This window comes from Clupea harengus, chromosome 16, assembly GCF_900700415.2.
Source record: "Clupea harengus chromosome 16, Ch_v2.0.2, whole genome shotgun sequence".
Lineage (NCBI taxonomy): Eukaryota > Metazoa > Chordata > Actinopteri > Clupeiformes > Clupeidae > Clupea > Clupea harengus.
Window position 1 is genome coordinate 25,366,642 of NC_045167.1, and position 23,542 is coordinate 25,390,183.

The window sequence follows — 23,542 nt, forward strand, 5'->3', positions numbered from 1 at the left end:
GATCAACTCAGATGAAGAAGATGAATTATAGACCCACCACCAGTTGCATTTATGGTATTATAACACAAACTTACTGTTTGACTGTTGAATGTGTTTGTGTCTCAAGCTCTTTGCGAAACCCAGTGAAGCTAAATAATGACACTGGGTTCCTCCCTGATATTTATCTACTGTGCTATCTGGTTGAACAGGTATCACAAATAAAAACCTGCATCGCACCACACCTGCGGTCAGGCTTGTACGCATTGTACATCTTACCACAACAACTGAGGTAGTGTGATTGAATGATACTGGTTTACTCCCTGATATTTATCTACTGTGCTATCTGGTTAAACAGGTTCAATACCTGAATCACACCACACCTGTGGTTAGGCCTGTACGCATTGTACATACTACCACAAAAACTGAGGTAGTGTGTGTTTGAATGATTCTCAGTGTTGCAAACCTTCAGGCATGATTGATCTCCCTCCCCCCAACTATTCAAGTAAATATTTTCACTGAATTGTTTTGTCTGAAATCCATGTCATGCTAACAATGCCCCTGCACAAAGCTATCTGACTCACAAAGAATCAATCTTTCAATCCCCAATGTTGCCACCGCCATCTTTGAGCTGAAAGGGTTATTCTGCATGCCCCAGAAAGTTTTGCAACAGTAAGGATTCTTTGGGGTTTAAAACCAGCATCCTATGCTAACTGCCCAATGTCTTTTGGCACTACAATAGGCAATAGGCACATAGGCAAGGTCGTGTTGTGAAAGCTTTTCTTACATTTCTCTGGGTGTTCTGTTCCAGACCACAAACTTACATAGTGCATATACTATAATCATACTTTATTCATTCTTAAGGCATAGTGCATATACTATAATAATACTGTATTCATCCTTAAAGCATAGTGCGTATACTCGATTTATACTGTTTTCTTTAAAGGCACAATCATATTTCACAAATAATGTTCTTATTGTTAGACATACCCAACCTGAGCCATAAATGAACTCCTCTAGTGAACTGTAATGTTCTCTATGGTTCTCACTGGTGATTGTCAGCCATCTTGAAGAGTGAGGCCCTTCTGCATTCAATTGTATGGACTCAACATTCATTAATTCACCAACGGAGAAGAGAGAAAATCTCACAGCTTCAGCAGTGACACAATATCAACTTTGCTGTTCTATTTAAGATCTATTTTGATGTAAAGGCAGAGTCCACGATTCAGGCGACAAGTTGTTGATGCTTGAGCTCAACAGCCAATCAGATTATACCCCTACCTTCCATGTTCTCTCAAGCAACATGTTGATTGGCTTGAATACTCTATGGAGTACTGTCTGAGCCACAATGTTTGTTTCCCATTTACAGAGCCAGGACTGTTTAAGAACACCAGAGTTTTTTTTTTTTTTGAGCACACACACACACACACACACACACACACACACACCCAGAACAGACTGCTAGAGGATTTGACAAAAATTGTATTGGATTAGAAATGCAGACCACAAAAAGTGTGAAAGTAGTCAAAGCCTGTCTTAAATGTGTTTATTTGTTTGCCGTTAATAAACAAGAGACTCATGTCAGAGTCAGAAGTGTCTCAAAGCCTCTATGTGTTCATGCATTTAATATTATCTGGCTTTTCTTGGTCAGCAGAATGGAGTGTCATGATATTTTTTAATTTCTAATTCTTTAAAAATTTGTGTAAGAAAGACAAATGTACAGCCATGTCAACATATTAACGATTTATAGTTAAACTGAAAAACCAGTTAGGCTTTAGAAATGCTTCCACGGGATCGTCTCATTTTAATTATTGATTTCATCAAAGCTGTTTAAGATTAAGAGGACAGCATTAAGATCAACAGTGTTTCACATTTCAATTTTGCTGTTTTATTCTATTATGAATTAAATATAGTTTTAAACTAGTGAAAGCCCATCTAGAACATGTCCATTGGTTTGTTGTAGTGAGACTCCTCCAAAAGCCTCTATGAGCCTCTATATGTTCATATATTAAATATTCTCTATGAGCCTCTATATGTTCATATATTAAATATTCTTATTTGTGTCTCTGATGTGGAGTGTCTGTTCCTGCAGGTCCAGAGACACAGCTGCAGGTGAGCTCATAATGGTGTCTGATTTAGAATCACTGGTCAATAAATGGACTTGAACTTTGAGATCTCACAATTAAAAAAAAACTCTGCCGCCCATGCCTGACGCATTTAAGTCAGGTTTTTATTTTTCACCGACACACAGCTCCTCAGTTTGAACACAGGGACTCAATATGTGGTTGACTGTGTGGTTGGATGCCTCACACACATTAAAAACTGCTCTACCACTGATATTTAGTGAAGTACTAGAATGCAAGACTGATATTGAGGAATACACTCAAGCAAACCTCACTGATTTGAAACAATGAATGCTAGAGCTCCCCCTACTGTTGAAAAACTGACACTGATTGATTGTTAACGTTTGACCTGGTCAGATATTAAACCAGTCATCATTCAGTGCTCTCATGGCAGCCACCTGCCTCTGACCCAGTCTCTCTTAATCATGACTTTAAAATGGGGCATTATGGCTTTCAGAAACAAGAAAAAAAAGTAATTAAATGGGGGATATATTACTTTAAAATAGCAAAAGCACAGACCGCCATCAGGTTAAAAGGCATTGCAAATAAACTTCCGGTGCAACTGACTGGGTAACAAGAGAAAATGTCTGTCAAGACATAATATGTGTCTCTTAGGACACGCACAGCAAAAACTAAATTAGTACTACATTTGTAACTGAAAAATGTTTTTCCTGACTTGACTTACTGTTTGGATAATCACATTTATTGAATTACATAATCAGTGGAATGTGATTCCTCTTTGTCTTGAAGGTGGAAACTGTAAGAAAAAGACTTTCACTCAAAATGCACCATACTTCATATTTCAGTCATTCATTACTACTAGAACTTAACATGATAGAAAAGTGAATCATTTGTTTCTGTTTCTCAGCGTCAAAACCAATAAGAAAGGGAAAAAAGGAAAGAACATAAAAGGGACTCATTTTAAACTTACATTTACATTTAGTCATTTAGCAGACGCTTTTGTCCAAAGCGACGTACAAGGGAGAGAACAGTCAAGCTAAGAGCAATAAAAAACATGGTGTAACAATAAATACTACTTTACATAAGAATTAGAAAAACGACCTAGAAAGGAAAAAGAAGTGCAGGAATGTAACCGCTGAAGTGCAAGTTAAGCGCTAATCAAGGTGCCAGTTAGGAAGGGAGGTGCTCTCTGAAGAGTTGGGTCTTCAAAAGCTTCTTGAAGGTAGAGAGGGACGCCCCTGCTCTGGTAGTACTAAGCAGTTCATCCACCAATGCACTGATGTCTCAACACCAAGTTCATGTTTTTCACAACACTTAACACAGTTGGCTCAGAAGTGACACTTGATAAGAGAAGTGTTGTAGGTAAATGTGCGCTTTCTGTCATCTTAGGGTTCGTCGTTTTTAGGTCTACTACACAAAGGCCTAAGGATACCCACAGAATGAAGAACTATGAAATGAGACCAACAATGTTCTTAATAACTTGGCCACTTATGACGACTCATACAAGGAATTCCGGTCGTTGGTAACTCTCAAGCAAAGAGATACACAACATAGATTGTATACAGACAATACACACAGATAATACACAATACACACTACACACAGATAATACACAATACACACAGATAATACACAATACACACTACAAACAATACACAATACACACTACACACAGATGCAAACACACAGACACACATGCTATATACAGACAATGTGAACACAGTGTACTGTGCAGGTATGTGTGTCAGTGCAGATGAGAAAGCTAGAGGGGTGTGCAAACATGCTGCCTCTGGATGTAAGTACTCCAATAAACTGATGAAATCAACTGATAAAATAAACTGATTTCACACTCGTGTTCACTGCATCTGAATTACTTTGGGCTACCATAGCCTCTCAAATGTGTTTCAACAAGATGTTAACAGGTGAATTTATTTGGAAAATAACTATTTATTCTCTACGTTTTCTGCTGACAGAAAGGTGCACACACACACACACACACACACACACACACACACACACACACACACACACACACACACACACACACACACACACACACACACACACACACAGGGTAAAGCCACAACCACACATAATGTATGTATCTTCAAGCTGTGAAGCTGTGATATACTATCACCACCAGTAGGGGGAGGTGGTCACCTTCAGAAGAAGGTGTGTTCAAAGTTCAAAGTACTTTATTGTCATTGTCACAAAAACAACGAGACAGACAAGGCAGCACCAGGCAGCTAAATAACTTGCTGTGCTGTGTACACTAACTGCCATGGCTAAATAGTAATTAATAGCAATTAAAACAGTGTTAGAGTGCAGTCCATGATTCCATAAAGTCATATTAGTGTGTGAGTGTTGGGGCGGGGCGGTTGGGTGAGCTGTTGAGAAGCCTTATTGGATGTGGATTGGATTGGAAGCTCTTTGCCATTCTGGAGGTGCGTACTTCGGTGAATCTGAACCTTTTCCCTGACGGGAGTAACGGGAACAGGTGATGGATAGGGTGGGGTGGGATCATTTTGATTTGTTGGTGATAGTCTAGCGGTAGCATAAATTACTGACACTAAAATACAGTTTAGAGCTACGTCATGCAGTGCCATGTCTCAGAATACCCAAGTATGCGCGCAACCACAAATTAATTTGTTGGTGATAGTCTGGTGGTACCTTCATGTGTGAATGAAGCTAAATATAGTTTTAGAGCCTCGTCATGCAATGCCATGTAACATTCTCCACAAGTAGGAGGTGCTACTAGCTTGAAGAGGGTATGGTGCTGTGTATTTGTTTGTGTGTGTGTTGGTCTGTCTGTCTGTCTGTGTGTCTGTTAAGACATTTTTTAGGGGGGATTTTTTGTGATGGTCTGGTGGTACCTTCATGTGTGAATGAAGCTAAGTATAGTTTAGAGCCTCGTCATGCAATGCCATGTCTCAGAATACCTGAGTTGACCTGAGTGAAAGTAAAGCAGTGTAACTGAGCACAGCTGTGTCAGTGCAATTTCTGGCTGTAGGTGTAACCCAGGAAACAGAGCTCTCTGTGGGGGAAACTTCTATTTGCATTGGCAGGCCTGAGTGGGTCTGCTAGTCCCAGAATAGAGCAGCGCTATCGCCAGATGTTCAAGTGTTGTCAAGGGATTTACATTACGGGACATTACATGCAGTCTCTTTGAGCTCAAGAGTGATTATAGAGTTAGAGAGCTTGGAAGGATTTTTAACATTTAGGCTTCTTATTAAATTGTTCTATATATATTCCTATATATATTTAGTTTCTATGGTAAAAAAAATGCTGGTTATTGGTTAAATCCTTTATTAATTATTTATTAAATCTGTAAAAGTCTCATTACTCAACACCTTCATAACTTATTTACTTACTCATTTTTTCTTTTAGACAAGATGATCTCATCAAGGCATCATAAATTACCTGTTAATGTTTTTACTGGCTACATAATAAGCCCTCTATGGTTTTAATGACAAAGGGAAGTCAAATTACATCTATTATCATTCAATTTGATTAACATTTCAACATTATTAGTTAAGTGACTTTAACTGTCTTCATTTGGTGCAACAATCATCAATCTGGAAATATGCCTTGAACTTAAGACATACAAAATACAAAATCAAGTCTCTGATGAATTTAATCAAACTCCTTTATTAATAATTGGTAAAAACACGTGAAATGGTCAAAGTAACAAGCACTTCAGATTCCCAAATGCTGTAAAAGAGGTGGAAAGGGAGGGAAAGACAGTGACTCAGTGCTGTACACTAACAGAAATAAGAGAGAGTCCCTATCAGAGATGAAGAGTCTTTATCAAATACACTTTCAATCAGGCTAATGACAGACATTTGAAAGGGGACACTAGGAGCAGTCTGATTTCTTCAGAATCTCAGTGACAGTCTGGGAGCCCTGCTTTGCCTCGCAGGTCACTGAGACCCCCTGGGTCCACTCCTGGAGAGGGAGGGTCAGGGTGTTGCTCCAGCTGTACAGGCCGTCCTTCTGTGGGCCCCAGCGACTGGTCTCCCCGCTCCTGCTGCTCCCTGCTACCTTCCAGCTCAGCGTCCAGTCGGACGGGTAGCCTCCGTTAGCCAGGCACATCAACGTGGCTGAACTCCCGCTGGTGTGCAGGGGAGGCAGGACTGTGAGTTTGGGACTGGTGTCACCTGAGAAATAAAGCGAAGAGGCACAGGAAGGAATAAATAAGGTCGTCTGTTGTACATATTATATTACAGATGCAATGTGATAGTACATTACAGTGCGTGTTAACAACAATGAGTTTGCGACTGGTGCCTCCAGCGAAATAACGCGAAGAGGTATAGAAAGCAATAAACGAGGTCATCGGCTGAAAAATGTCACCACCACTTTTAATGAGATATTACAGAGGCAATATGATGGTACATTACAGATACACTGTAACTAGCTATTACGTTTTTAAATAGTCTGGAAGAAGCTACTGACAACAAGCTACTGACAAGCTCAATGATTAGAAAGATTAGCCTAAAAAGACTTCGCATAGACAGACATATATCTGCGCAAATGCTATAACTATGGTGTGAATATTTCGGAGAAATGTGTCAGTGCAACATCATGACACATTTCAGAGTTTTAGGTCGGTGTCGGTCAAACGGATTACCCACTTTCTGACGCGCAGCACCTACCACCAGAGTAACACGAAGTTATAATTCCTGTAGGGCAGTAAATATCTTCCCATCACCAGTTTCCCAAATACACACGCACAGGTGTATTCTGAGTCAGTATACACAGTTCCAAGTCAAACTTACAGTTACGGGCAAAGCACAGAGACTACATTCAATCGAAAATGGCAAATTGCCTTCATACCTTTAATGTCAATACCACCAGCAGTAACACGAAGTTACAAACCTGTTTGGCCTGTTCTTCCTTTCTATTTTCTAAGAACTCATGCAAGGGATGCAGAGTAAAACATTGTGATACACAATTTTCACTATTTGAAGGAAAAAAGTAAGTGTACAACTACACAGTTACGATCAGAGCACAAGTTCTGCACTGTTCCAAAAAATGCGAAAACGTTTAAACATAGAGATATCGGTAGCCGTCATAAACTGCTCTGCTCATAGCGCAACGTATTAGGCTTTTAGTAACACATACACATACTGACAAAATATTTCAAATGTATGACTGTTTACTTACTTCCAACGTCAAGTCTACTGCCGCCTCCAAACGTGTACCACAGTGATACAAACACTATCTGTGGCCGTACAAAAACCCCTCCTCTGATGCGCACTATAAGATCCCTTTAATTTCTGATATCCAGGGGCGTTTCTAGGATTCAAAGAAAGGGGGGGCTTAGCCCCAAGGGGAGTGGCATGTTTGCGCGCTGCAATTTTTTTTTTTAAGGCCCATTTGGGGCCGCGGATATCCATTGTTTCAGACAGTTCATAGATTGGTTTAATCAGAAAGAGTGTGATTTTTCTCTGTAGTTTTGCTTGCATTCAGTATAACACAAGAGACAGAATGACAGGGTCATAGTGAAATTTGACAACACAAATATACCAGCTGTGGTGAAATGACCTGTTCTGAGCACCAAAACTGTCCTGTGGGTAGCTCTTCAGCTTAACCTGTCTGGGCCCTGTGTCTTTTTCACCTAAATCATTAGTTGCTGCAGCTGCTTGGTCTGTCTCTTCCTCTCTCTGACTCTCTGCCTCAGCCTCTCCTTCTGCATGACCCTTTAAGATAAGTTCAAACATTGAAACATTAACTGATCGAAATCCAGAAGCCAATTTTATGACTTGGCATAAAAATATCATGTAATAATCTAGTTTAGGCTAACCCTTGGAGTAGCCTAGGCCTGACAACAAATGCCTATACATTTCTACCACAGTAGAAGAAAATTAAAAAAACTCCACTCATTTCCTTCTAGACTTGTAGACCACTAACCTCCATCACACCGGCTCCTTCAGCCCTGTCAATCTCCTGCTTCTCTCTCTCATCTGACTGGGCGGAGCTACCACCTCTCCTAAAGAATGTTCTTATATCCATCTGGTCAATGAATTGGATGATATACCGGTACAATAGCGTTATGAGGGACACTATGACATTTAGTTTTCACTAGAATTAACTGATTATAAATAACAACATTCTATAGGGACTGATAATATTGTTTTGAAATACTAGAGAGATATATCAATGCAAAGAATAGAGAGATAGTTATTTCTTGTATTTCGAATTCGCTCGTTCACACTCTTGCTAACTGGTGACAGTTTCTAACAAAGTAGCAAGATAGCTTAGTTTTAACATAGCCCACTACAATATTCGCTTTCATTTGCCTCATATCAAGTAAACCTAAAGCAGGTAACACTCGTTAACAACTACAGATAGCCACATTCTATAACTTCTTGTACTTACAATTTCACTCCGTGCATAATTTACTTTGAACTCCTTGTATATAATACTGGCTGTCGTTGACGAGAGACGGTACTAGTGCCCGGGGTTTATATCGTAAAGTATGATGAAAGGCTATTGGAGTATAATTTGAAGGGGGAGTAAACATACAAACCAGAACGCACGCATATAAGTAGCATGTTAGAGTTATAATTAACTTGTCCGTGTGAGAAACAATAGTTTAATTTTTTTTATTAAAATTTTTTTAAAGCCAATAATGCCAAATGATTTGGGGGGGCTGAAGAACATTTTAGGGGGGCTTCAGCCCCCCTAAAATAGGCCTAACGACGCCCCTGCTGATATCCCAGGCAAAATTGGCTCAGCTAAGCTATGCCACCAATCATATTAGTCAAAACGGATAAACAATGCACAAAATAATTTTTTTTTACTATTTTGTTTCATTACCAAACCAGACTCATGCGGGTTTGTGACCTATTTGCCTAATATAGCACGCCATTATGAAAAAAGAAAGAAATGGTAAAGTGATGGCAATTTTAGCAAAGCGTTAAGATGTACACCAGAATATTTCATATAGGACCAAAGATGATATTACTTACTTCCAACATCGAGTCTTGTGCCGCCACCGAAAGTCCACCACAGTGATACAGACTCATAGAGACGCTGTACAAAAACCTCTTCAAGGTACAGCGACTCTGACTGACATTGCAATGCAGTCACTGTTACATTTAGGGCAACATACGTTTTAGCAGATCTCGAATTCTGTCATGGTTCATTTCAGGTCTGACATTGTGACTTCTTCCATCGTCCTAAGTACAAGAATGTATTTCAATGTTTTATATTTCATAAATGCCAACCAGCATCAATAGCCTAAGTTTGCCCAAACGACATACAGCCTCATGAATTGAAATAATTAAAAAGAAAACATTCTACAGCATGGCAATTCTGGCTTCAGTGGTAGACAGGTTTGAATGCATGATTCCCGACAGTGGAATCAGGTGCAAAGATTAAAAAGTAAACTGGCTCCAGGTTTAGATCACAGGTCTAGTCCAGGGGTGCTTATTGTATGACTACACTAGTGCAATAAGGGAAGAGTATGGTTCACCTCTACAGGAAGTAATGTGTTGATACTGTAACCTTGTGTTTTATGGCTTTGGGTTAATGAAGATAAAAAAGAATGAATGTAGAACTTATTGTGTATTTTATATGTTGTTTTCATGCACCGATGGCAGTGTCCTAGTCTGCTGGGTCATGAGAGATTGGTTCCAGGGGGGGGGGGGGGTGTACCCAGTGGGAAGGTCATGTAGGGTTGGTGCTTTTGGGGAGAAGAGATGTGAACTGGAAGTGTGCTGTTTGCTCTGCTGCGTTCGCCTCAGCATCTCCAGAGGACCAATCAAAGAACTGTTTGGGAGAGAATGTTCTTAGGCATTGGGGCAGAATGTGGCCTTAAGGTATCGGCTTGTGGCAAATGCATAGCATTGGTGTTCATCATCTTTAATCTGACAGGAATGTAGATTTCCACAGCACCATCTTAAATCTGACAGGAATGTAGATTTCCACAGCACCATCTTAAATCTGACAGGAATGTAGATTTCCACAGCACCATCTTAAATCTGACAGGAATGTAGATTTCCACAGCACCATCTTAAATCTGGCTTGGGCCATCTCCTGCATCCTCACTATGAATGGTAGAGATGGTTGCAGTGGCAGCTCTAACATAGCCACAGTCCCATGCACACACACACACACACACACACACACATACACACACACACACACACACACACACACACACACACAGACACACTGTCTCACACCATAGACCTACTACAGCAGTGGCAGCTCGAATATATCCACAATCACATGCAAACACACACACACATACACACTGTCCCATGCATTAAGATGCAGTCAAGCTCTCTGTCCCCACAGAACCCAAGCCACTGGAATTATCAAAGCAAAACCATCTGTCATCTGTCATAACTACTGATGGAGATCATTTCCAAACACTGTTACAGTTTTTTCCAATCATTTTAGTTCTTGTACCTATACCATGTTCACATTCCGAAAAAACACAACACATCGAGCACACCAGTAGACCATGTGAACCAAACTGTGGATACCTGCCCCTATGCTTAGATACAAATGCTGGCAATGACACCTTCTTCCAAAATTCATGGATACCTGTCCCAGTCAATGTTCACTACCAGCAAAACACTGTGGAACTACAGCATTTTTTGCCAATGTTTAGATACTTTGTTCAGAACAGTTAACTTTCAGTTCAAAACCTTACTTACAGTAATTTAGATCACTGTAGATGGAAAGATGCTTTGTTTAGACAGACACATTAAATGATATGCTTAAATAAGAAACAGTATTCTTAATTTAGCAGAAAGTTTATTTAGATTTTTTTGTTTGTTTTGGTTAGCAGACTTCTCACTCATCTCTAATAGTAATAGAGTCTATAGAAGGCAAACATAGATGTAACTGTTCCTGAAAAGTTGTTTCCACTATTACTGTACTGCTCTTTATGTAAGTCATAGGCTATCAGTGAAAGACAGTGATTGAAGAATGCAATTCTTCAATTTACAGTAATTACAGTAAATTTGCCACACTCAATTTTGACATCTATTGTGAGAGGCAAACCGACATATCAACACTGTCTTCAGATACTTGGCTTGGATTGACGTATTTCCAAGATGCAATGCAGGGGAGAATGTTACCGTAAATGCGAAGTTCAAACATGTAAAAGTTTGACACCAAATGCAGAGGACAGAATAGATCAGCATACTTCTAGTGGTATTACAGTACTTTGGTAGACTGTATCTTGTGTTGATGTATGTAATTTACTGCATTGGAAATACTGCAGTAAATACGTAGCATATTCATGCCTTTTTGTTGTAATGTAGTAAGCCTATATAGTGCCGTAACACATGCAATTCTAGCATATGGCTGTAATGAAACATATTGCAGCATTTTAGAATTATTTGTTTACTGTCATATTACAAACTTTATTACTGTAGTCCAAAGAAGTGTTTGTCTGTGTGTGTTTTTTCGCTTTTTTTAATGCAACACTAGAGTTATCTATGCTAAACTGGAGGACACAGCAACATCGTATAGATGCAATTGGCAATGCTTTAAGTTGTTAGTGTTTTTTAGGTCATTCTACTCTGAGAGGGAACATGTGTTAAAGTTACGGCAGAATTGATTGTGGTGTGGTTGTTGTACTGCATTTTGCACCAAAAGTGAACTGATATGCAGAGGTGTGTGTCTGTAAAGCCCACTGTGTTAAGTGTTTGGGAAAAGTATCCATGGTATAGGTACAAGAACTAAAATGATTGGAAAAAACTGTAATCGAGTGCCTTGTATTATGAATTACCTTATATGCAGCTCCGGAGTCCTGAGCTAACTAGGATGAATTTTCACCTAATAACTACAAACTGATATAAGCAGGGATGTGAATAATGACTTCCAGACCACTTGTCTAGTTACTGGGTATCACACCCTTCAGCACCTGCAGTGAACTCCAGCAGCAGAGTGCAGTCATGTGGAGCCTGACTGAGGGAGGTTTTTGTACTGCGCTTTATCACTGTGTGAACACATTAACAGAATGGTAACTCTGACAGTAGTAAACTCCTGCATCCTCAGCCTGGACATTACTGATGGTCAAAGTGAAGTCACTGTGAGTTCCACTGCCACTGAATCTGGATGGAGTCCCAGACTGAAGTGTTTTGACGTAGCGGATTATGAGTTTAGGAGCTGCTCCAGGTTTCTGTTGGTACCAGAATAAGTAAGGGGTTGATGATCCTGCATCATATACATTACTGCTGGTTTTACAGTTGAGAGTGACTGATCCTCCCTGTTGAACAGCTTTCACTGCAGGAGTCTGAGTCACAGTCACCTGTCCATATGAGACTGCAGAGAAGACATGGAGAATAGTAAGATATATTTAACCTCCCACATATGTTCATGTATCTTTACTTTACACACAAGATCTGGGTTCAAATAAATAAAACTTACTCTGAAAGCAGAGGACAAGTGTCCAGAGGAACATGAAGATGAAAGTCATTGTTGAGTTCTCCACTATGAGAATCAGCTCTTACCCATGAAGTGGTGAACTCACAGGGCTATAAATAATCCCCCCAAGACTAGAACTGTGACCACTCATGCAAACTGACACATCTACTGTATGTAAATGATTTTCCTGAGTGAAACAGATCGTTAGGGTTACAGTAATGATTAGTATGTACACACACATAGATGTCTTTTTATGAAATTGGTAGATTGATTGATAGATTATTGAACAGCCTATCATTTATTGCTTTTAGCCCAGATAAATCTAACATCATTTAGGTTTAGACTGTTGGCCTACTGAAGAGTCTTCTTTATGTCTTTTCATGAGCAGAGGGAATGGGGATCAGAAGGTGCCAGTTAGAAACTGGGGAGGTTGGACATATTTGCATAACCAAAGTGGGAACCTTTTGCTCTTGAGAGCTTTATATCTCAGAGAGAGGAGAACTGGAACACTGAACACCAGCCTGTTTTAGAAGAACAATCAGTGACAAGAATGACTTTTCTCATTAAATTCCTCTGGGCACTCCTGTTCTGTATTCCAGGTAATTTATTTTACAAACTGAAATGGATTATTTGAAATAATTTTACAATTTGTTTTAAAAAACCGTGATGCTATGAAATGTTTGTAATATTTCAGAATGCAGGGGCCAGATCAGTGTGACCCAGACTCCAGCAGTGAAAGCTGTTCTTGTGGGACAAACCATCAAACTGGACTGCAGAAGCAGCAGCCCCATCACCAGCGACTGGTTCTCAAGCTGTAGAAACTGTGTCTCCTGGTATCTTCAGAAAACTGGAGAAGCTCCCAAACTTTTAATTTATGCCATAAACACACGTTTTGGTTCAACTCCAAGTCGATTTGTTGGTGAAGGATCCGGGAGTGACTTTAGTCTGACCATCAGTAATGTCCAGGCTGAGGATGCAGGAGTTTACTACTGTCAGAGTGTACACTATATAAGCAGTAAAGCTGTGTTCACACAGTGATAAAGCGCCGTACAAAAACCTCCCTCAGTCAGGCTCCACATGACTGCACTGCTGCTGCTGCAGGAGGTGCTGAAGCATCACAGGAGCAGAAGGTTACACGGCACAACTCTACATGTTTGAAGGAAACATGTTTCTGCACTTTTATAATGGGAACAAACAGTATGACATATCCACTGTTAAATACTAGTGTAAGATTTGAATTAGCCTAAAAATGAAAGAGAATATTATAAAGTAAAAGGTGGAAAAGCAAATACAGCAGAAAGGATATTATGCCAGGGTCATGTCCAATCCAGTTCTCCTCATCATCTGAGGTCCCCTTGTTCTCATCCATCTCCCCTGGTGCACTCATCCTACTACACACTGTTCAGTCCTCTACCTGACTGTTACACAACACACTTTACCAGAGGACACTGGGCCTGTCTCCTTCTCCATCTTCCTGCTATGGTCATTATGGAGATTCTGTCTCCTTATCTGGAAGACAGGTTTGGGATATTCCCCAGGATAGGTGTATTGGTATAACTCCAGTATTTCTCTCCGTTTGGAGAACAAGTGTAATGTTGTACCAAGATCAAAAACAGTTAAAGAGTAACGGGAGCTTTAGTGTATATTCAGTGTTAATGCTTGCACAGTGAAATGCTCAGGTTGGGTGTCCCTGTGTGATGGCTGTCTCTTTGACCTCCTGGCCAAACACCAGAGATCTACATGTATGTCCACCTTCTGGATTTAATCATCGTCAGAGTGAATTCTGCCTTGCAGCTGCACATGACTGCATTGCTGCAGCTGGGAAGAACTCCAGAGTCCTGTAACAGTGTAACCGTGGCATGGCAGTCATGGCTGATCCAATACGTTTTCTCAGGTAATCAGTCATCTCAAACTCAAACACCTCAACACTCAGTGCCAGACCAGTAGGGACACTGTTGGCCTCTTTCGGGCCAGCCCAAGGCTTTCCCTCTGGCATAAACTCCAGTGATTAGCCCCGGTATTCTGCTTCTGTTACTCCAGGGCCGAACTGAGGCCTTCTGGGCCATGACCCCAGTCCAGCGTCAGAGATGAAAACACAGAAAGTCTGAAGGTTTTCCACAAACAAGGATGTTTTACCCCATGCGATGGGCAGGGGCTCTCATGTGAATGACCATACCTCCCCCACATTACCTGTGCTGCTCATAGTTCTGTTGTTAGATGGTTCTGTTAATCTCCTCTTACGACTCTGAATAGACTGCACTGCATTACATAGATTCCCTTCAAGTGGACCTCAGTAGGACCAGATAGTGAGTGCATGCGATGGGCAGGGGTTCTCATGTGAATGACAGAGGTGTATCCACAGGCAGGATGCTATCATTCAGTTAATACTTCTCATGTCATTTTCTGACACATAATATTCTAAAATGAATGTTGACCTCTCCTCTCCTCTCCTCTCCTCTCTGTTCCTTTTTCCTCTGTTGTTTTCTCCTCTACGTCTGCAGCAGTAGTGCAGTCATCAGTTACCTGACTGATTATTATTACTGTTAATGTTTTCAGTCCAGCAATCAGCCCCCCTCCCCCTCTCACCCCCCTCCCTCACGTCTGTTCTCTGCTCTCCACCTGCAGTGAGCTCCAGCAGCAGAGTGCAGTCATGTGGAGCCTGACTGAGGGAGGTTTTTGTACGGCGCTTTATCACTGTGTGAACACACCACCAGAATGGTAACTCTGACAGTAGTAAACTCCTGCATCCTCAGCCTGGACATTACTGATGGTCAGAGTGAAGTCACTGTGAGTTCCACTGCCACTGAATCTGGATGGAGTCCCAGTATGGAGAAATCTACCAGAATACATCAGGAGTTTGGGAGCCTCTCCAGACTGCTGTTTGTACCAGCTGAGGCAATGATCACCTGATTGATAACAATAAGTGGCCACATTCCTGCTGGTTTTACAGGTCACGGACACAGTTTGCCCTGGAAGGACAGCTTTCACTGTCGGAGTCTGAGTCACACTGACCTGTCCTTTACATTCTGAAACACAAATGGAATAATGTCAACAACCCACTATGTAACCAGTTAATAACCCAATAAATTCATGCCCATAATCCATGTTGTCTCTGTGTCTCCAAACAGCTGTAAATCAGGTGGTGACAGTAACTTGAGCCCTACCTTGGCAGTAAAGAGAGAGGGTCCAGATGAGGATGAGAGCTAAAGGCATCTTGTTGTACATTCAGATCAGACAGCCTGAACTCACACATGTGCACTACTGAGGCTGCAGTATAAACACCCATAGGGCACTGAGGCGTCCATCACTGATGCAAAGTATCACCTCTAGGCAAATGCTCAGCGTGACGCAGCTAATAAACAGTACACAGTATATGTGATATTGTATTAAATAATTCAATATTATTAATTCATCTAGTTCCATAACCAATAGACATTGTCTCAAAGCTCTTCACAGAGCCCAAGGTCTGAACCCTCCAGAGCACAAGGCCACGGTGGCAAGAAAAGAAAGACATGCAGAGAAACATTTACAAAATGTCTTCTTTAATATTTTAACAATTCAAACTGCTCCCATACAGATAGTTGTTTCACTGAAACTAACATAAACATATATAACAGTATTTTTAGTGTTTTTGTTTTAATTTGGAGTAAACTCTCTTCAGTACAGCAGTGGGGCAGTTAGTGTTGTAAGAGAGATATATGACACATATATGTGCAGCCATTGAATTTTTTTTTTTGTTATTCTGATAAACTGTATATTTGTTTCATTATATAAGGGAATCATATTATATAGTATTGTGCTTTCCATCCATCTTGAAAGAATAATAATTGAATTTAATAATATTTTTGTTGATGTATTTGGCCAAGAAAGAGTTGGTAATGGTGTGTGTAGACAAGTGTGTGTTCTGCTGTTATAATCTTTATTACCCCCTCTTGTCCTGTGTATGACTAAAGATGTAGAGATATAGAGATGTGTGTATTCTGGTGTGATAATCAGTCATGTGGAGCCTGACTGGGGGAGGTTTTTGTACGGCGCTTTATCACTGTGTGAACTCATGTATACTGTTGATATAGTGGAAACTCTGACAGTAGTAAACTCCTGCATCCTCAGCCTGGACATTACTGATGGTCAGAGTGAAGTCACTGTGAGTTCCACTGCCACTGAATCTGGATGGAGTCCCAGACTGAAGTGTTGTGGCATAATAGATCAGGAGTTTAGGAGCTGCTCCAGGTTTCTGTTGGTACCAGGCTAATCGAGGGGCTGATGTCCCTGCCTTATACACATCACTGCTGGTTTTACAGTTGAGAGTGACTGATCCTCCCTGTTGAACAGCTTTCACTGCAGGAGTCTGAGTCACAGTGACCTGTCCATATGAGACTGCAGAGAAGACATGGAAAATAGTAAGATACATTTAACCTCCCACATATGTTCATGTATCTTTACTTTACACACAAGATCTGGGTTCAAATCAAATAAAACTTACTCTGAAAGCAGAGGACAAGTGTCCAGAGGAACATGAAGATGAAAGTCATTGTTGAGTTCTCCACTATGAGAATCAGCTCTTACCCATGAAGTGGTGAACTCACAGGGCTATAAATAATCCCCCCAAGACTAGAACTGTGACCACTCATGCAAACTGACACATCTACTGTATGTAAATGATTTTCCTGAGTGAAACAGACTGCTGTGTTAACATTCAGATCTAATAAGTGTCCTTTGATCTCTTAGCAGTTAGAAATGATGAAGCAGCATTATTTCATACAAATCTACTAGTGTCATGTAAACCAGGGGTGTCAAACACAGTGTACACATTACAATTGATAATAAATTAATTATTGAATTATTGTTTAGTCAGTTTAATGTTGGAATTTAAGAGATTCACATCTGACAGAAGTGTTTCTGTGTTCTTCCAGTCATGATTATTACAGTAGTGTCATCATATTACACACCACTGCTCTGTCACCATGCACAGCTCTCACGTGGATTATGATTTGGGTTCTGGGACGGACATCAGAAATAGTTCAAATAGAAATGACATCAGGTACAAGCCAACACAGTTATCTTCCCATAATCTTTTCAAACCATCAGATCAAGATAGAAAGATCAATAGATTCTCTCTCCTCTGTTATACTGGCCCACAGCTTATGGTAACTCAGGTCCCTGGTCTGAGAAACAGTTCTGAGATCTGTAAGGAGAAGACCATTCTTTACACAACTGATCATAAATTATGATAATTAGTGAAAATACAAAACTGATCATATATTATGATAAATACTGAAAAGACAAAAGTGTGTCCAGACACTTCAAGCAGACAGTGTTCTGACCATTTCTTATATACATCAGGTGGATTTCTCTCTTTCATTAAACACCCATGGAGTTAAAAAAGAGGAGGATTTAAACAGGCATTACTGCAGGGATCGTTCAATGTACTCTAAATACCCCAGGCATCACCTTGACATTCTACAGTATGGCAATTCTTCCTTGAGTGGTAGACAGATTTTAATGCGTTATTCCCGACAATGGAATCAGGTGCACAGATTGTCACAAGTCACAAGTCTTTTATTGTCAGATGCACAGAATGACACAGGGTCAGACTGGGCACTGAAATTCTTAGGACAAGGCACCGCACAACAACCTACCATAGCATAACATAGCAAACATAATATACAGTGGGGAAAATAAGTATTTGAACCCCTGCCGATTTCGCAAGTTTGGCCACTTGCGAAGAAATGTGTGATCTATAATTGTAATGGTAGGTGTATTTTAACAGTGAGAAATAGAATATCAACAAACAAATCCAGAAAACTGCATTTTATAACATTTATGACTTTATTTGTATTTGATGCAGAAAATAAGTATTTGAACCCCCAAGCAAACAGCAATAATTCTGGCTCTCAATGACCAGTTATGTGCCCAAGAAGCACACAGATTAGTCTACATTAGGCCTAACAAGGTACACCTGATCTCAACTGGTGATGTGTATAAAAGAAACCTGTCCAAAGAATCATACTTCACACCTTCAACCTCACCACCATGGGCAAGAAAAAAGAGTTGACCAAGGACTTCAGAGATAACATTGTAGACCTGCACAAGGCTGGAATGGGTTACAAAACCATCGGCAAGCAGCTTGGTGATAAGCAGACAACTATTGGTGCGATTATTCGTAAATGGAAGCAACACCAAACAACTGTCAATCGCTCTAGGTCTGGGGCTCCATACAAGATATCCCCTTGTGCGGTATCGGTGATCATCCGAAAGGTGCAGAATAACCCCAGAACTACACAGGGGGAGCTTGTGAATGATCTCAAGGCAGCTGGGACCACAGTCACCAAGAAAACCATTGGCAACACACTACGCCGTAATGGTTTGAATTACTGCAGCACTCGCAAGGTCCACCTGCTCAAGAAAGCACATGTACAGGGCCGTCTGAAGTTTGCCAATGAACACTTGAATGATTCTGAGGAGGATTGGGAGACAGGATGTGGTCAGATGAGACCAAAATCAAGCTCTTTGGCATCAACTCGACTTGCTGCGTTTGGAGGGGGAAGAATGCTAAATATGACCCCAAGAACACCATCCTCACCGTCAAGCATGGAGGTGGAAACATTATGCTTTGGGGCTGTTTCTCTGCCAAGGGTACAGGACGACTCCACTGCATCGAGGGGACTATGGATGGGGCCATGTAACGTGGAATATTGGGCTTGAATCTCATTCCCTCATTCCCTCCCATTGAAAACGCAACCTTAAGGATTTGGAGAGGAAAGAGGAAAGAGGAGAGGAGTGGACCAAAATCCCTCCTGAGATGTGTGTAAACCTGGTGACCAACTACAAGAAAACTCTGACGTCTGTGCTTGCCAACAAGGGTTATTCCACCAAGTACTAAGTCATGTTTTGCTAGGGGTTCAAATACTTATTTTCTGCATCAAATGCAAATTAAGTCATAAATGTTACAAAATGCAGTTTTCTGGATTTTTTTTTTGATATTCTGTTTCTCACTGTTAAAATACACCTACTATTACAATTATAGATCACACATTTCTTTGCAAGTGGCCAAACTTACGAAATCGGCAGGGGTTCAAATACTTATTTTCCCCACTGTAACATGACATACACTCTGCACAAGTACTCTGAACATAATTTACACGTAATAAACATATAATAACCTAAATAACCTTACTAAATATACAAGATAAATATACAATACAGTGCTAAAACATACAACAACCTATACATATAATACTAACATATATACATATAACATATAATACACATATAATAAACTATGCTAACCTATTAAACCTATACTACCCTACCCAGTGGGAAGGTCATTTAGGGTTGGTGCTTTTGGGGAGAAGAGATGTGAACTGGAAGTGTGCTGTTTGCTCTGCTGCGTTCGCCTCAGCATCTCCAGAGGACCAATCAAAGGACTGTTTGGGAGAGAATGCTCTTAGGCATTGGGGCAGATTGTGGCCTTAAGGTATCGGCTTGTGGCAAATGCATTGCATTGGTGTTCAGGTATGAAACTAGTCATTTTAGAAAGTTCACTCCCTTCTTCTCTCTCTCTGTGCTTCTTGCTTTTCCAGTCTCTTCTCTATCTGTCTATCTGTGTCTCTGTCATGCCATCTCTTCCTCTCAGGTTTGGTTTTATGGTATTTTCATCTCATGCAATCAGGTTAATTTAGTCATTCAAGTATGTTTGATCTAATTGGCATCCAATCTATTTATTCAATCTTCATCTTATTTAAAGTTGGACTGATTGTATTTGACCTTATTCAGATTGACTGATTCTTGTAACATTTAAATGTACCGTTTATTGTACTGATGAACTGTGCTTGCATTCTCCATTCATATAGTTCCTCCTGTGTCAGGCCATTACATAAACTAACATCTAAACAATTGGGCATTTAGTGTTTGGTGATACTGTGGGTCATTTGATTATTGAATGCAATCTTACATCTATCCAGAATATGAATTTCCACCAGCTCCATCTTAAATCTGACAGGAATGTAGATTTCCACAGCTCCATCTTAATTCTGACAGGAATGTAGATTTCCACAGCACCATCTTAAATCTGACAGGAATGTAGATTTCCACAGCACCATCTTAATTCTGGCTTGGGCCATCTCCTGCATCACACCATGAATGGTAGAGATGGTTGCAGTGGCAACTTGAACATATCCACAGTCCCATGCACACACACACACACACACACACACACACACACACACACACACACACACACACACACACACACACACACACACTGTCTCACACTATAGACCTACTACAGCAGTGGCAGCTCTAACATATCCCCAGTCCCAAGCACACACACACACATCCACAGTCCCCTGCAGTAAGATGCAGTCAAGCTCTCTGTTCCCACAGAACCCAAGCCATTGGAATTATCAAAGCAAAACGATCTGTCATCTGTCATAACTACAAACTGATATAAGCAAGGGTGTGAATAATGACTTCCAGACCACTTGTGTAGTTACTGTGTATCACACCCTTCAGCACCTGCAGTGAGCTCCAGCAGCAGAGTGCAGTCATGTGGAGCCTGACTGAGGGGTTTTTGTACGGCGCTAAATCACTGTGTGAACACACTTTTACTGCTTATATAGTGTGCACTCTGACAGTAGTAAACTCCTGCATCCTCAGCCTGGACATTACTGATGGTCAGAGTGAAGTCACTGTGAGTTCCACTGCCACTGAATCTGGATGGAGTCCCAGACTGAAGTCGGTTGGCATAATAGATCATGAGTTTAGGAGCTGCTCCAGGTTTCTGTTGGTACCAGAATAAGAAAGGGTTTGATGGCCCTGCACCATACACATCACTGCTGGTTTTACAATTGAGAGTGACTGATCCTCCCTGTTGAACAGCTTTCACTGCAGGAGTCTGAGTCACAGTGACCTGTCCATATGACTCTGTTCAGAAAACAGAAAGGATTCAGAGAAATATTTAACCTCAAGTAAGCATTTCTATTTTTTTTTTAAATAGTATGAATTATAAAAAAGAAGCTTACTTTGAAAGCAGAGGACAAGTGTCCAGAGGAACATGAAGATGAAAGTCATTGTTGAGTTCTCCACTATGAGAATCAGCTCTTACCCATGAAGTGGTGAACTCACAGGGCTATAAATAATCCCCCCAAGACTAGAACTGTGACCACTCATGCAAACTGACACATGTAGCCTATGTAAATGATTTTCCTGAGTGAAACAGACTGCTGTGTTAACATTCAGATCTAATATGTGTCCTTTGATCTCTTAGCGGTTAGAAATGATGAAGCAGCATTAATTCGTACAAAGCTACTCGTGTCATGTAAACCAGGGGTGTCAAACACAGTGTCCACATTACACTTGATAATAAATTAATTATTGTTGAATTATTATTGTCAGTTTGATTTTATAATTCAGGAGATTCACATCTGACAAAAGTGTTTCTGTGTTCATCCAGTCATGAAACAAACCGTTAGGGGACAGTTATGATTAGTATGTACACACACATAGATGTAGATGTGAGCGGTAGGAAAATATCTAAATTGGTAGATTGATTGATAGATTATTGAACAGGTCTTGGGCTCTGTAAAGCGCTTTGAGACAGTGTCTGTTATTAATGGTGTTATATATACATTAAATAAATAAAAGTGAATTGAAGACTCTTGATATTTTGGCAAGGTGGTGTTCTAATAATCTCATGTACAAATCAGATGAACCAGAGACCACTACTACTACTCCAGGTTCTCACCGGATCGTTATACAGATTAGTCAGACTCATGCCAAGACCTCAGTATGGCAGACTAACTGGTGACATCACACACAGTATTCCGAGTCCAGTGCTCAAGCGTGTCTCTTTCTGAGATCCCCAGGATGGCGATCAGCAACACCGCAACACATACGTGAATCAGGATGTCTATCGGCAGGGAAACTACAGATAGCTGATGCAGTGGGGCATCCGTCAGCTTGTCTCCAGATAGCCCCAGATGGCAAGTTACAGAATCTGTCTCTCTCTCCTAGTCCAACATTCCCCTCTAGTGGTGGACAAAACACACTGCACTAAAGTTCTGATGTTGCATATAATGTCACCTGCAACAAAGGCACTTTCACGGCCTGCATTAGGGGCATAGATGTGATTGGTTGGAGAATATTTTTCTATGAAATGGATAGATTGATTGATAGATTATTGATCAGGTCTTGGGCTCTGTAAAGTACAGTGGCTCTAAACAGAGCTCGGTAAAGCGCTTTGACACAGTGTCTGTTGTTATTAATGGTGTTATATATACATTATATAATTAAAAGGGAATTTAAGTCTCTTGATATTTTGGCAAGGTGGTGTTCTAACAATCCCATGTACAAACCAGGTGATTTTCTCACCCTCAGTGGACAGAGAATCCTAAAGAGGAAAATTTTCACTAGATGTCAGGTGGACTCATTTAGCTCTATATGAAATATGAAATAAAGATTGCACTGAATGCACTAAGTGTAAACATAAATTGTAAATACAAAATCACAATTACATTTTTATTATGACAATTACTTTATTATTATCCAAAACACTGTTGCAACAAATTGTTGTTAATATTGTTGTAAATGCATTTTCCTTGATTGTTTTTACAGATGACGATGCAGTACCTGTGCTTCTGGATGAGAGCAGCTCCTTACTGGCTTTGTGATGAGAGACTCTGATGGACTCAGGTTCAGATGACCGACAGGCTTCTAATATGGCCTGGCCTTCATCTGGCCCTGATCAGTGTTGATCTTCTAATATGGCCTGGCCTTCATCTGGCCCTGATCAGTGTTGATCTTCTAATATGGCCTGGCCTTCATCTGGCCCTGATCAGTGTTGATCTTCCCAGGATCTTACACTACAGCAGTATGACACGAGTGAGTGGGGGTGATAAAGGATATCCTCACGGCTGTGGGCCACAGGTCTCACACATCCACAGAAGAGAAGGTGCACATTTGTTCCAGAGTCATTTTCATTATGGGTGTGAATATTTATTATTTTGTAATATATATTATCAACAAACTTTAGGAAATTCAATTTATTTGCAATATTTTACTGATTACGTGCTGAATCCATAGGATGATGAATA

At 40.5% G+C, this 23,542-nt stretch overlaps 4 gene segments (V, D, J or C); all 4 read right to left on the reverse strand.

The window, feature by feature from the left end:
- LOC105893723 overlaps positions 1-12,603 on the reverse strand; it is a 137,596-nt gene extending 124,993 nt beyond the window's left edge. Inside the window, 2 exon segments of the V gene segment in view lie at positions 12,045-12,347; positions 12,453-12,603. Of these exon segments, the coding sequence occupies positions 12,045-12,347; positions 12,453-12,501 (352 nt within the window).
- The window catches only part of LOC116224110, a 31,419-nt gene continuing 13,669 nt past the window's right edge, over positions 5,793-23,542 (reverse strand). The window contains exon 5 of the V gene segment in view: positions 5,793-5,853.
- LOC105895783 lies at positions 5,845-16,981 on the reverse strand. The segment is given in 4 exon segments: positions 5,845-6,217; positions 9,032-9,069; positions 16,502-16,826; positions 16,933-16,981. Coding segments are annotated over 4 exon segments (714 nt in total).
- Positions 21,037-21,521, reverse strand: LOC122128508. The segment is given in 2 exon segments: positions 21,037-21,374; positions 21,473-21,521. Coding segments are annotated over 2 exon segments (387 nt in total).